The 14,616-nt window shown below is 42.3% G+C and overlaps 1 protein-coding gene across 1 annotated transcript; it reads right to left on the bottom strand.

The window, feature by feature from the left end:
* Positions 1-7,870: 7,870 nt before the first annotated feature.
* LOC108789350 (olfactory receptor 1361-like) lies at positions 7,871-8,833 on the bottom strand. Its single transcript, XM_018559330.1, has one exon. It carries the CDS (start codon positions 8,831-8,833, stop codon positions 7,871-7,873), a length of 963 nt encoding a protein of 320 aa, XP_018414832.1.
* Positions 8,834-14,616: the final 5,783 nt, after the last annotated feature.

The raw sequence follows: 14,616 nt of genomic DNA, 5'->3' as shown, positions 1-14,616 counted from the left end.
ATTATTACTTTTTACAATTTTAACTTGCAGCGGAGCGCGTGTGTGTGTGCGTGCGCGCGCACACACCCCTTTCTCCGCTGACGGGAAGAGCTAGCAGCATGGACATTATGATTTGTTTTTTATCTGTTCACCACCCATTATTATAAAAACAATTACACACCTGCTTACCTCTCTCAGCTTCCAAGGTGTCTGGGCAGGCTGTAATCCCTATTCAAAATTCATCCACTGCGCTGGGGCGGATTGATATCTGCTACACTGGGGAGGACAGTGCAGGCCGTGACTTTAATTATCCGCAGCTGCAGCTTCTGATATTACTCAGTGGCCTGAACGTGGTGAAATAGTCCCCTCTCTCCCTGGGCCCTATCGCTTCAGCAGGGGGGCCAGGGAGAGATGGAACTGTTTTATAATACATAGGAGTCTCCTGCACTCTGCTACAAAAAGTCCCCTCTGTTTCCCTGCTGAATGGAGCAGAAGGGCCAGCTCTATGGACTAAGGATGCCATGACCCACCTTTGGGTCACAATCTATTAGTTGAGAACCAGGGCTCTAAAGGTATAGGTCCAGACTAATATGATATGTAATTATTGGATCTTTGACTGGGTAAGACAAATTAGTTTAAGTCTTTAGAGTTTGTTTTTTTTTAACTGACAGCAGTACTTTTATGTAGCTAATGTCTTTGATCTTTCTGTCAGGTTTTCTTTTTGTAATGTTATTTTGTTTATATGATATGTATCTTTTCAGTTGCTTCTTATGTAAAATACAAGACCTTTCATAACTGGCATAAGTTGTTTTTTTAAAAATGTTTTGTGGGTTTTTTCTTTATGAATATAGGACCTTGGCTGACTACTTTTACTAGTCTAACCCTGAGCTAAGGGGCCTTGAGTATTTACAACTAAACCATTTTTTAAAAGTACACTATATTACCAAAAGTATTGGGACGCCTGCCTTAACACGCACATTAACTTTAATGGCATCCCAGTCTTAGTCCGTAGGGTTCAATATTGAGTTGGCCCACCCTATAACAGCTTCAACTCTTCTGGGAAGGCATCCACAAGGTTTAGGAGTGTGTCTATGGGAATGTTTTACCATTCTTCCGAGAAGCGCATTTGTGAGGTCAGGTACTGATGTTGGACGAGAAGGCCGGGCTCGCAGTCTCCGCTCTAATTCATCCCAAAGGTGTTCTATCGGTTTGAGGTCGGGACTCTGTGCAGGCCAGTCAAGTTCCTCCACCCCAAACTCGCTCATCCATGTCTTTATGGACCTTGCTTTGTGCACTGGTGGTGCGTCATGTTGGAACAGGAAGGGGCCATCCCCAAACTGTTCCCACAAAGTTAGGAGCATGGAATTGTCCAAAATGTCTTGGTATGCTGATGCCTTAAGAGTTCCCTTCACTTGAACTAAGGGGCCAAGACCAACCCTTGAAAAACAACCCCACACCATAATCTCCCCTCCACCAAACTTTACACTTGGTACAATGCTGTCAGGCAAGTACCATTCTCCTGGCAACCGCCAAACCCAGACCAGTCCATCAGATTGCCAGACAGAGAAGCGTGATTCGTCACTCCAGAGAACACGTCTCCACTTCTCTAGAGTCCAGTGGCGGCATGCTTTATACCACTGCATCCGACGCTTTGCATTGCACTTGGTCATGTAAGGCTTGGATGCAGCTGCTTGGCCATGGAAACCCATTCCATGAACCTCTCTACGCACCGTTGTGCCAATATGAAGGCCATACGAAGTTTGGAGGTCTGTAGTTATTGAGTTGCTGTTGTTCCCAGTTGCTTCACTTTGTTATGATACCACTAACTGCTGATTGCGGAATATTTAGTAGCAAGGAATTTCATGGAACACCTGAATCCAATGATTTGGACGGGTGTCAGGGAGTTCATGAACACATGGGTTATGCAGCTACCTTCAGGTTATTGGATGCTGGAAAATTAAAGCTGTAAGGACAGCTCTGTATAATCATTCCCGCCTGCCTTAGTTTTTTGCCAGTATCCTTAGGTGATGGATGCCTCCTCCCTACTCTATTCTAGTAAGTTTCCCTCAATGTTGCTCTCGGCCACTGTGGCACTGAACAGCAGCTATCCAGATCGTTGTTGGACCCCGCTGTAAAGAACATGCTGGGCTAGCTTGTAATGTGCTTAGGGCACTGGGTCCGGGGTGGACATTTGTACAGTGTATGTAGTTGCTGCAGGGTGCTTTACAGGTCCAGGGCTGTGGTCCATTGTGGTGGAGCCCTGTCTTCCCACTGGGAGGGTAAAGACTGGTTGGGTCATGTCCCCTTTAAATGACTCCTGAGCCAGCCTGCTGCTCTGAGGGTGGTAAGTCAGGTCTACTCCCTGGTTAAGGTAGCTGGTTACAAAGCAAAGAATAAATAAATATACAGTAAAAAAATATGAAAGGAGATTAGAATGGCCCATATATGCGTGTCACTTGATTGCCGTAACCTCGCCTCTTCACAGGGGGGACACAAGCTTTTGAAGTTGTCAGGAAGGACCTCCCTACAATATTAACTAATTAAAAGAATTACAAAAGGCATCCATTTCTTTTATCAAACACCTTATCAAATATATTTGCAACTCAAGGCCTGAAATGCCTCACTATACAATATCAGCTGATGAAATATCTGCACAGCACAACCTACCAAGGACATTCTAACCACATAGTCTGAGGACATTGCTCCAAAACCATCTCAAAGTAAAAGGCATTGTAGCAAGAGGACCTGTTATTATTACTAACATTAGCATGTAGGCATTTAATATTGTCATTTAACTATTAGTATTTCTTTTTTAATGCCTTTGCTGTGGATCCCCTTGGTGATTCTGTATGATCAGTTCAACCTGATCTATGACTGCTCTCTGAAACTCTAGCCTCGTCTCCAGTTAGGGCATTCTGGTGATCCTCATTGCTCCCAGCAGGCCTGGGAGACCGTGATATGTGGATGTAGCCAAACTCCTGGGCTTTTCTGGGTTGTCCACACCTCCAGTCCCAAGGACTGGTATTCTGCCCCGATTTTTGGTTGCAAGATGTTAAAGCCCACGTCCTGAAAGATCAAGGCCTCTTCAGAAGCTGTTTTCCCTCTGCTTCTGAAAGCAAGCAAGTTAACTTCCTGCAAGATCTACCATTGCACATGGAAGGCTTATTTCACTTGGTGCAAAGCAAGGAAGTTCCATTCCAGGAAGTACTCTGTGGCGGAGGCGTAACTAGAACCTTCAGGGCCCCAGTGCAAGAAACCATGAAGGCCCCAATCCCACAGCACTGCATGGTTAACAGGAAGGCTGCCGAGGTCCCCAGCAAGCGTGGGACCTCAGGCAGCTGCTTGTTTAAAATGTTAGTGCCGGTGTTCTGTCAAGAACGCTGACCCAGTATCTGTGTTTATGTACAGACGGGATTAACGAGGAAACCGGCATTTATTTACAAAGTATTTGTAATGGTTAATTATATGCCGTCCATGGCAGTAAATGATGGGTGGCAGGAAATGATGGACAGAATATTATTATCGGTCACAATTAACGATTTAAACTAAATACTTTGTGAATAAATCCCGGTTTCCTCGATAATATTGGTCTGTGTGTAAGCCCAGATGCTGAGGTCGGCAAATTCGACTAGGTCAGCGTTCTCGACAGAACACCGGTATCTGCGTTTAGTATCGGGGCATTTTCACGCCCTAAGAGGCGGGACCAGCTCATTCTCCGGGATCAGTGACAGCGTCTCCAGGCCTTTCGCACAGCCGCCCGTACATGCTGCGGGGGGGCCCTCTACTTCCTTGCTGGGCCCCCCCAAGTGGCGGAACGCCAGGGCCCGGTCGCAATTGCGACCGCTGTGACCCTGGTAGTTCCGCCAGTGCTCCGTGGGATGCATCTTATCTTTCCTCTAGTCTAGTCTGGTACACAGTTCGGTGATTCCATAGGACTTCAACTTATTTCTGTCAGCTCTGCAGAAGCCACCTTTTGAACCTCTCAGATATGATCCACTGACCCTTTTCACTCACAAGGTTGCCTTCCTCTTCTCCACTTCTGCCAGGCATGTTTCTGAATTAGCGGTTTTGCTCTGTAAAGAGCTCTTTCTGGTTATCCACAAAGATAAGGTTATACTGAGACTTAAGGCCTCTTTTTCTTCTTACGGTGGTTTCGGCTTTCCACCTTAAGCCAGAACATTGTTTTACTTTGTGTTTTGTACCACAACATCCTAAAAAAAAAAGTTTCTCTCCACTGTTTGGACATGGTTCAAGGCTGTTAACTTTCTGCTACAACTACCATCCGCAACTCTGACTCCCTCTTTTGCCTTTCCTAAGGGTTGAATTTGGTAAATTAGCATTCAGTCTTGAGAGTTAAAGAGCAAAGTTCTCCCCTTTCTGGTGAGGCTCACTCTATTGAGTGTTGGTATTCCTTGGGCTTTTCAGTATCGGGCTTCAGTTTTCTGAGGCTGCCAACTGGTAATCTGTTAATAGCTATGCCAAGTTTTACTGGGTGGACATTCAGGCCTCTGCTGATTGCTAGTTTTGGCCACAAGGTTCTTCAGACAGTCCTTAAATTGTGGGCACCTTCTATTATCGTTTCCTGTTGGGTATTGTTGACCCAAGCGATAAGAGAATGGAAGCCATTTCTTGAACTCTGTTCTCACTGACAAGTCCTGCTCTTTACCCCTATCTGGACTGTGACTGACTGGTCAAAATCCCTTGAAAGGGATCTTATACTGCTGCAGTTAATATGATGTTTCTAAAAAAGTTGCACAAATGGCTGTAGCTTCAAACTGACTGTTGTGATGGTTGGGTGGAGGCTTCCCAGCTTGTGTAGGACACTGGCTAACGTGCTGGACTGAGGAACCTGTGTGTAAGAAACATCTAGTCCTCGTGGCCTTTGATGGACAACGTGTCTTCTGATTACTGTTGGTACCATTATCAAGGATGCTACTGGTGTCAAGTGCACCCATATTCCTAAGGGGAGGAATCTCAAGTAACAAGCTACAAAGCCTTCTCTCTCTTTATGTTAAGACCCACCCCTTTAGTTTCTCTACTCCCGCATCCTTCTTGTTGAGACCCCCCAAGCTTGGATGTAAGTCCACCCACAACATCTGGGGCTCAAATTCTGCCAAATCCTCCAGGAGTAGGCTGACACTGGCTTGGTGGCTCAGAAATCCATCTCTAGAATTGGAATTTCCTATCTTTTGGAAGTTCCTCCCCCAAAGGATGCCAGCCTGTGAGGCTGGAGAGCAGTCCCTGTTGGTGCATGTTGGGGAAGTCTTGTCTGCAAGTAACATCCTCGAGATTTGGGTGATTTGGCTGTTTGTGCAGCATTGGACCATCCTGTTTGAAAGATGGGCATCTCTGAATCTGTGATTCCTACTCTCAATAGTTGCCAACTATTCTCATAATCGATTATTATCGATTTAGTCGATTAGTTATTGCAGCCCTACTTAAGTGTATTCTGCGACAGATGTCAGGTTCTTTGCATACGAGATGGAAGTGTCCTCAAAGAAGCAGAAGCTGTTACAGAATAAGAGCCCATTCACACCAGGGCGGTGGCGGATCAGCGTGGTTATTGCACTGATCTCAAAAGGGAGGTTTTGGGAGCGTTTCATTGCCTTTCACCACTGATCAGCTCGTCAAAAAAAGTGTGGGGGGAAATTCAGATAGCGTGGACCCGCGCAGTCGCATGAATAGTCACCATAGCAATGTATGAGATCATTCATGTCGGCAGATCCGGGCGGCCGAACTGCCCCAGTGAACGGGGTCTAACACAGATCTCTCCGCTTCTTTCATTATGTACATTTTGTAACAATATTGTTTTACTTTGTTTTTATTTGAGATACAAATGCAGAGAAGCCAGAGAGCGGTAAATGACAGATCTCCCACTTGTGTTTTGTTTCTGAATGAAATTTGGATGTATCCGAATTTCGTTATCAAACATTCGGATTCTTTCAGATTCGTTATTTCTGTCATTCGGAAATTCGGATGCATCTGAATGTCCGCATTTACAGAAATTTGTACGAATTTCAAGTGTCTATGTCCCCCACCCACTTGTACTGACTTTCACCACTCTTCGCTGCTGCTCTTATCTCCATTGCAGTTATCACAAAACCCACTGCTTCTGGATATAGGGGAGCGAAGACCTCCTCCCATGATGAAGCGTATGGGTATCAGTGGCCAATATTCAGGTCCAAGCACTGTCACATGTTTGAGGGAGTGACATCATCAAACCGGTGTACACTTTGTTGGACTGGAGGAACAGAGTGGCAGTGGAACACATTGAATTTGAGTAGGCCAGGGGGAGGCTTTAAAGAAACTGTCACTTCATTCTGAATGGGCAAGAGACAGTAGGGGAATTTATCAAAACTAGAGCAGACAAAATCTGGAGCAGCTGTGCATGGCAATCAAATCAGCTTCTCGCTTCAGTTTGTTCAGCTACGATTTGAAAATAAAAGAGAAAAGCTGATTGGTTGCCATGCACAGCTGCTCCAGATTTTGTTCGTTTTGATAAATTACCCCCAGTGTCTTTAAAGCACAAACAGAAATAGGGAAGCTCAACAGCAGCAGCCCAAGGGCAGATTACTAGATCTCCATTTACTTCCTGCATTTCTAGCACGTCACTAGACATGTGACTAGAAAATGTGACCATGCACATCATCTCAGGGGAGGAAAATGGCTTTCCCTGAGATCTTGTGAGATTACAGATGAGATTTCACAGCAATGCTCTGCTGATGACAAGGCAATCCCAGTGTGCATTGCTTTGGCAAACTGAAGTCATTTTGCCCTTTCAAAGGAGAAAGTGAATGCTCTGCAAATGTAAGTATTTTAAAAATCACAGCATTTTACACCGGACATGTCTATGTTATTATTAATATCCGTAACTAGAAATCAACATTTTGTATGGGGCCCTGTGGTTTCTAGTTACGTCCCTTGCAGAGCCGACCTGAGATCCCAAACAGCTCACCTGAGAGTGACCCTGCAGAGCCCACCATAGACTCTATGGGCTGGTCACACCCCTGCACACCTCTTACCTGTCAGCCCCAATCTGCTGTCCGCCTCCTCTTCCATCGCCATGCCCCTCTGACATCACCGGCCCCACCTCCTCTTCCGTTGCTGGGCCAGCATCCTCTGCCGCAACTGTTGGCTGTCACTGACACAGCAGCGGCTGTGAGGAGGAGCGCGCCGCTACAAAGATCACTGACAGGTTGTCAGTGATCTAACAGCGACATGTTCCTCACACCCGCCAGTGACAGCCAGCAGCCTGAGATGCCATAGCAACTCAGGCGGCCCGCACAGCATCAGGGGGATGTCCTGGCCGGGCCCCCCTGTGCCCCATAGCGGCTGCCCTGGTTGCTATGGCGACTGTTACGCCACTAAATCATCATGCATAGAGGGATGCATTTGTAGAATTTGATTTTTGAGTGTAAAGGTCCGCTTTAATGTCACGGTCAAAAGCTTCATTTATTGAAGTTTTTTGTCATATGACCAAGACTGGTGTGCTGGTGACATTTCTACAATTTTGCTGACATTCGCGGCGCCATCCGCGGTCACTGCGAGCACCCCCCACTACAAGGGACATATCGGTAAGGAGTGCGACAAGGAGAGTACTCATTAATGTCACGGTCAACCCCTCTTCAGACCTGATCTGGTTAGTCTGCTTTGACCAGGCCTGTTTTGAAATGTATACTCCGTTTTCAGGTGAAGCTTATTTATTCTCTTGAAAAAAGAAATGTGAAGCTATGACGCATTGATAAGCAAATTATTACTGGCACAGCAAACAATAAAGATCTGCGTATCAATTTTGAGGAGTTGCTTCTACTCAGGGTGGTTGTTCAAAAATATTTTCAAACAGTTTTAGAACAAATGGAATGCCATGGTTTTTTTTTCTTATATATATATATTATTTACATTTTCCCGTATCCTTTGTATTTATCCTAAACATCCGATGATAGATCTTTTTCACAGCAGCCTTAATTTGTTGGTTCCTCAAACTATATATAAAAGGATTGAGGAGAGGAGTAAGAACTGAGTACACCACTGTCACTGATCTATTGTCCTCCACTGAAGAGGAGGAAGATGGGCGGAAATAAGTAAAGAAGATAGTTCCAAAGAAAAGTCCAACGGAAGTGAGGTGGGAGGAACATGTGGAGAACGCTTGGTACCTTCCTGTGGATGACTGTATCTTCAAGATGGTTTTGAGAATCCGGCAGTAGGAGATAACTACAAATACGAAGGGACTCATGGTTACAAACGAGCCTTCAGTGAACACTAAAAGGTCATATTGTGATGTGTCGGAGCAGGAGAGAGCCAGCAAGGGAGGAAGGTCACAAAAATACTCATGTATTTTGTTTGGACCACAAAACGTCATTGAAGCAACTATAGATATATGTAGAAGCGAATGCAAAGCTGTAAATGTCCATGAGAAGACTATCAGAGCCAAACACATTCTCCTGTGCATGATGTATAAATAGCGTAAAGGGTTGTTGATGGCAACTAGTCTGTCATAAGCCATTACTGCTAGGACAAAGCACTCCATGCTCCCTGTAAAAAACAGAAAAAATAACTGGCTCATACATCCTTCAAAACAAATGGTTTTCCGATCCCAGAGAAGATTTCTGAGCATAAGAGGAGCAGTTACTGAGCTGAAGCAAATGTCAACAAAGGAAAGATTTCCCAAAAAAAAATACATTGGATTGTGCAGCTCCTGGCTACTGCCAATTACAGCTACTATGAGCAAATTACCTAAGACTGTTACCAGATACATTGTGAAGAAAAGAGCAAAGAGTGGCATTTGCTGGTCCTTACTATGGGACAGACCCAGGAGGAAAAACTCTGTGACAGTTGATACATTGACTAGGTTCATTGGAAATGGACAGCTGAAAATACCAAAACAAAGTTATTTTGTATTTCAATTAACCAATAGCCTATCCTTAGTGCATAAAATCATAAGTATTAATTAGAAGGTTGAATAACTACACCCCCTTCATTAGAACTTTCACATGTACATCCACTTCAACAAATGCTCCTGTAACCGTCCCCTGCTACACCATGCTTTTTAAGGGAATTTTTCCAGATTTCACTTTCAACTTATGTATGACCTTGTCAATATTAATATGTGTAGCAAAAGGGCAAAAGGGAGTGTAGGTGAAGGGGGTTGCTTTATGTTCCAAAACAAATGTTTATTTGTAGAGTCTAGTATTGTGGGACCATTGAACCACTTGTATTGCTTTTCCATAAACTGCTTTGATGATATTTTAAATATAAAGGCAAAATCTAGCAAGTTTGCTGTTCTCTTTAATAAGTTCAGCAGTAAAAAATACAATATTTGACTTTATTTTTATAATGTTTGGTCAAGTTTGTTAACATGATATGCCAAACACCAAACTGCAGCTTGTTCCAAGCTTGACAAAGGGTTAGACATAGTCCAGTACATTTCTATTGGAAATGGGAGCTTAACTGTTTTGTACTTCCTTTCTCATACAATAAAGTGAAAACGCTTCTAATACGGACAAAGACCTGTGTGTGAACGTACTATGTTTTTGCATGCTTGAAGTTCCTCCGAGTTGCTGAAGAAGTTTTTTATCCTGCCACCAGGCATAAGGATAAGGTTTGTGCTGATATAAATAAGGCTGGTAAAGCTAGCACGGAGGTGATGTAACTGCCAAAGCTTACTAGTATGCCCATACTCAAAGAACTTTGGCTGTTCACTAAAGCACTAGGCAAGAAAACCAGAAAAACGTATAATGCATAGATTGTAAACATGGTGCTCCAGTTTTCTATAGGAACACCAATTGGTTGCACTGCCTATAACAATTGAGCAGCGTATGGGATGAACTTTGAACACATACAAGCTACAGAAATACTTATCACACTCCACAAATAGTTGATTGTTCAGGCGGTGCTCCTTTTTCTCCATAAACGGAACCATCCGATCACCATGTGTATGATCGGGCAGCTGATAAAGCCTGGTCATTTTTCTTTATTTCCCATGATGTTCACATTATATACACAATGTTTGTACAAAAGAGTGCAAGATAAACCTACCGTATTATAATAAAATAGTAAACCTGCAATGTAAGTGAAAAGAAGATCCCTGTGGAGCTGGAACCTACCTTTCAATGTCCTCTTCAATAATGACCCCAAAGATACAGAGCATTTAGATATTGACTTGGGAAGCGATGTCAAGAACAAGCCAGTCACTCTATGTATAATTATTCGATGTATAAGGCTGCTCCCTTTCTTAATGTTTAATCTATTTAATATTTTATAACTTTTTTTTTTTTTTAATACTGGTACTGTTTTGTATATTATGACATGCCAGAAATGTATTTGTAAGATTACATAAAGGTCCACTTTAAAATGTCATTTTTTTAAAGTAATGCTTTAACAAGAATGTTTCTTTTTTAATTGTAGTTAAAGGGGAAAAAATAACCTAAATCTGCCATTTGGCCTTAAGTTTGATGCAGATGTTTTTTTTAGAGGTAGTGAGGCTATTTGAGAATCAGGGGGATAAGGAATTCAGGAATCTTGTCTACAGGCTGAATACAGTTGTCATTTGCTACAAGAGTTTTTTTTGGTTATGTTAAATCCCAATGACCTACAGATTGCGGTGCAAACATGAAATTACAAAATAGGCTGTGTACCGGTTATATAGAGTATATCATATTAATTTATAAACAGAGTTGGAGTTTTATTTTAGCAAAATTAAAAGAGAAGTCTAATAAAAGAGGTGTGAGAGTTTCACAAAGCCAGTTTAACCCAGCAGCATCTCCCTGCACATTTTGGGTGGGTTGATGTTTTAAAGGGCATCAGAGGCTCATGATGGAGAGATGGCTTACCTTAAAAAAGACGCATAAGATATGTTATTTTCTAAAAAATATGTTTGTGTTGTTTAAACGATATTTTGTTTAATAAACAAAATAAATTAACTGTTGTCAGTCCAAGAAGTGAGGGTGACTTCTATTATTAGTACAGCAATGTTCTGCTTTTAAATGGTTCTTCCTCCCAATGTGTCTCATTAGTGTGGCAGATTCTTACCTTGGAGATTTCTGATTTTTTTCGAGTCGTGTTGTTTTTGCATAACCCTGAAGAATATTCTAAATGCTCAAAGGGTATCTAAAGCCAAGAACAAAAATGTCATATATTGCAGCTTATTAATCCTTAATTGAGGTGACTGAATTAGTTTCCTTATTTTCAGGCTTTTTTTACTGAGATTTCTGTTCTGTACACAGGAAGCTACAGGGATATTGGATTTCTGACAGAATCAACAGATATTTTCTGATATTTTAATGTATATACTACACATAATAGTAATACAGGCGATTGGGCTGCATAAAGACACGACCTTTGAGTTAAGAAAAAAAGGAGCCCCTAACCTAACCAGATGATGGCAAAAAGAAATCACTGCCAAAAAACTCCTTCCTGATCCCCAAAGGCAAATAGGTAACTCCCTTTTATGTATTTCTTATAATTAAATGGATTTATTTGCACTTTGTGCACACCCAACCCTTGTTTTAAGGACAAAATACTGAAGCGGCTCTAACCCATTATTGTTCCACATTTTCACTGCTCTCACTGTAAAGAATCATTTCCACTTCAATTCCACTCAAAATGAGTTCCCTCATAATTAGACGTGCACCAGCAAAAAATGTGTTTACTTTAGTTTTGATTCGAATTTTGCTTTATTTCGTTTTTCGGAATTCGGGTCCCAAAGTCAATTCGTTTCGGAATTGGGATTTGGACGAAATTCGTTAGCGGAAATCCATACGAAATTCCGTTTCGTTTTCGTCTCGTTCAATTACAGCAAAGTGACATTTAAGAGGGAAAAAAAGTTTGTTCTCAAATGTCTCTTTGCTGCAACGAAATTTCGTCCAAAAAACGACAGTTCGTCCAAAAAAAACGAATCGGAATCGGAAATTCGGATTTGTTTGCATTCGTTATACCTGTAATTCGGAATTCGGATACATCCGAATCTCCGAATTTCCGATATTTCGTCCCAATTTCGATTCGGAATGAAACTAATCGCACTCATAATTAGCATTAGTGTTTTATTCTTTCAGCGTTATCTATTTATAACTAACTGACGCTGTTTGCAATGTTTGAAGCTGGCTATTCCCAGACAAAAATCTCCCTGAGAATGGCAGATGGGGAGAGATCTTCCTCTTTTATCAACCCATTTTTCTATCATCACTTGGGGCTGGCAGTTGCATAGAAGAGCAAAGAATGGGGACCCGCTAATGGAGAAAATCTCCCTGTGTGATAAATGAAACCTCTGACCACTGGAGGTTCCTTATTAACCCCAAGCAGCTCAGAAATGTTGAGATAATATCAAGCCTTGCTCAGGTAGTGTTCTTGGCTGGTCTCCAGCTCAGAGTCCACTCGTAACCATTATATACCATTAAAAAGTATGAACCTATTTTGCCACCCTGCAGATATTTAATGCTGATCTCCAGCCTTGCACTTGAATATACAGATAACATACAAATACACAGTCAAATCTTTCAACTGCCAAAGGACTTGTAATGGTGTGCAGCCAGGTGTTTGATCCATACTACAACAGCCAGTCGGATTGGGCAAGAACCTCTCCCCTCCACCCTAATCCTGCTGATTGGGTAATAAGGAAGCTGAAGGGAACCTTCTCCTGGCAGCATAGGTACATGTAGCATGCGTGACTGGCTTACAGTGCTGGTCCTCTCTTTTCCAGGCTTGGTGCAGTGCAGAGAATTATAAGAAACTAATATAAAGATGGTTTTTTGGCACCTCTACTACTAGTGGTAAAAATACCTATTTTTTATTTTCCCTAATTACAAAGCTGAATTTTTAAAATCATTTTCTGTACTTCAGTTTTAATGAAATAAACATTTGAGACAATGGGGTTGATTTACTACAGGCAAATAGGCTGTTCACGTTCCAAAGTAATTTCCAATTTTCAAGGTAATTTTCCCTCAGCTTAGGGATTGTGGTGAAAATAAAGTTTGCATAAAATACCTAATCACATGAAAGGAAAATAAAAATGTTCCCAACCACAGTGATGATGTAGATGCCAAGAAAAACAAAGAAGAGGTGTATCTGTGGATCCAAGGTTTCAGAAAGGCCAACGACCAGAAAGGTGGACACTGAACTTTGGTTATCCCATCTAGAGTATTCCATTGAATAACCACCAAACTAGAACAATAAAAAAGAAAAATGTAAATTAGGAAATTTAATAAAACCATAAAATATGAATTTGACATAAGGTATCTGTCTTTTTCAGTTCAGATGTTGCAAGTTGCATTTATAAATGTGTTGCTCAGCAAGTGAAAAGAATTTGGCCACATACAAATGGAAAAGTTATATTTGTAATATTTATATTCGTTTTTATATAAATGTTAAAATCATACAAACCAGGCATTGAGTTTAGCAACAAAATTGTTTGACAACGTCAGCAGAGCACTATTAAAATAATTGTGTGTGTAAACAAAATCAGATGCAATTGATGGAGGTGCCCTCCGCACACCTTTCAGCAGTCCCGGCCAACAATCAAATAAATGGTGCTCGAAGTAACTTCACGGATGGCACCGTGCAAAACACAAGATTGAAGAAAATAGGTCACCAGCACTCCATAAGTTAAAATGAATGAGTCCTTTTAATGGACAATGATGTCACAGATGAACAGCCATCAGATATATCCCTGCCACGTACTGACTAACTCAGACAGACCATTTCCATGCACTTGATCTCCAAAATTAATGCTATGTGTCCTGCCTTGCTATAAATCACATGATCAGTCATGATGATAGGATCCCCAAGCAACCATTAGAATGCATGGTCTTCTGTGCAAGTATTTGCTTAAAGATAAAATCATGGGAAGCCATCAGGGCAATAGCGAGCCTGGGCATAAATCTTTCTAAATGGGCCCCAGCCCCTAAAATTCACATCACATGTTATGCAGGTAAGGATGTTGTCAATGGAAGACTAGATACAATAAGTGGGTATAAAACTCCTGCTAATTACATTTTAAGACATCATATAAACTGAATAGGGGTCACAGGTTGACACTTTTAATAGGCGGTGATCTTCAGGTCAACAGAAAGAGATGCTTGTAGCTATCTACCTGACAAGGTTTAAATCTTCATTGTCAGAAACTAGGGATGAGCCCCGGTTTGGACCGGACCCGAGCTCGTCCGACCATGGAAGGAAATGTTCTTGAACACAGAAATAAGATTTTTTCATGACGCCCAATCAGCTGCTGTTGGGGAATAGCTTAACGTAAGCAAGTGACATGCAGTGACATCATTGACCTTCTGTGGCCACATGCCTATATTTGGTAAATTACATTTGCCTAATATGGCTATGTGACCACATTAGGTAAATTACATGAGCACAAGCATCTCACCAATTGGTTTACATGCAGCTGTGGGGAATGCTCCCCTTATAAGTGAATGGGTGAAAAGTCCATGTACTTCCTTATTCGGAGGAGCTCAGGTTCAGACCGGATTCGGAGTTCATCCCTATCATCAGGGGCGGATTGGGCCAGGGGGCAATTGCCCCCGGGCCTCTCCGATGCCGTGATGAACGGTTTCTTGACCTCCGCTGCCACCTGCACCCGGCCGCCCGCCTGCTGCATGCAATGCGGCTCTGTGATCGGCGCGGCCGCTGCTCCTCAAG

The sequence above is a fragment of the Nanorana parkeri genome, unplaced genomic scaffold (assembly GCF_000935625.1).
Source record: "Nanorana parkeri isolate BGI_ZX_2015 unplaced genomic scaffold, ASM93562v1 scaffold389, whole genome shotgun sequence".
Classification (NCBI taxonomy): domain Eukaryota; kingdom Metazoa; phylum Chordata; class Amphibia; order Anura; family Dicroglossidae; genus Nanorana; species Nanorana parkeri.
This window is presented reverse-complemented; position numbering and strand designations above follow the sequence as displayed.

Excerpts from the sequence above, each read along its gene's own strand:
- LOC108789350 (XM_018559330.1), bottom strand. The coding sequence starts at position 8,833 with ATGAACCTAGTCAATGTATCAACTGTCACAGAGTTTTTCCTCCTGGGT.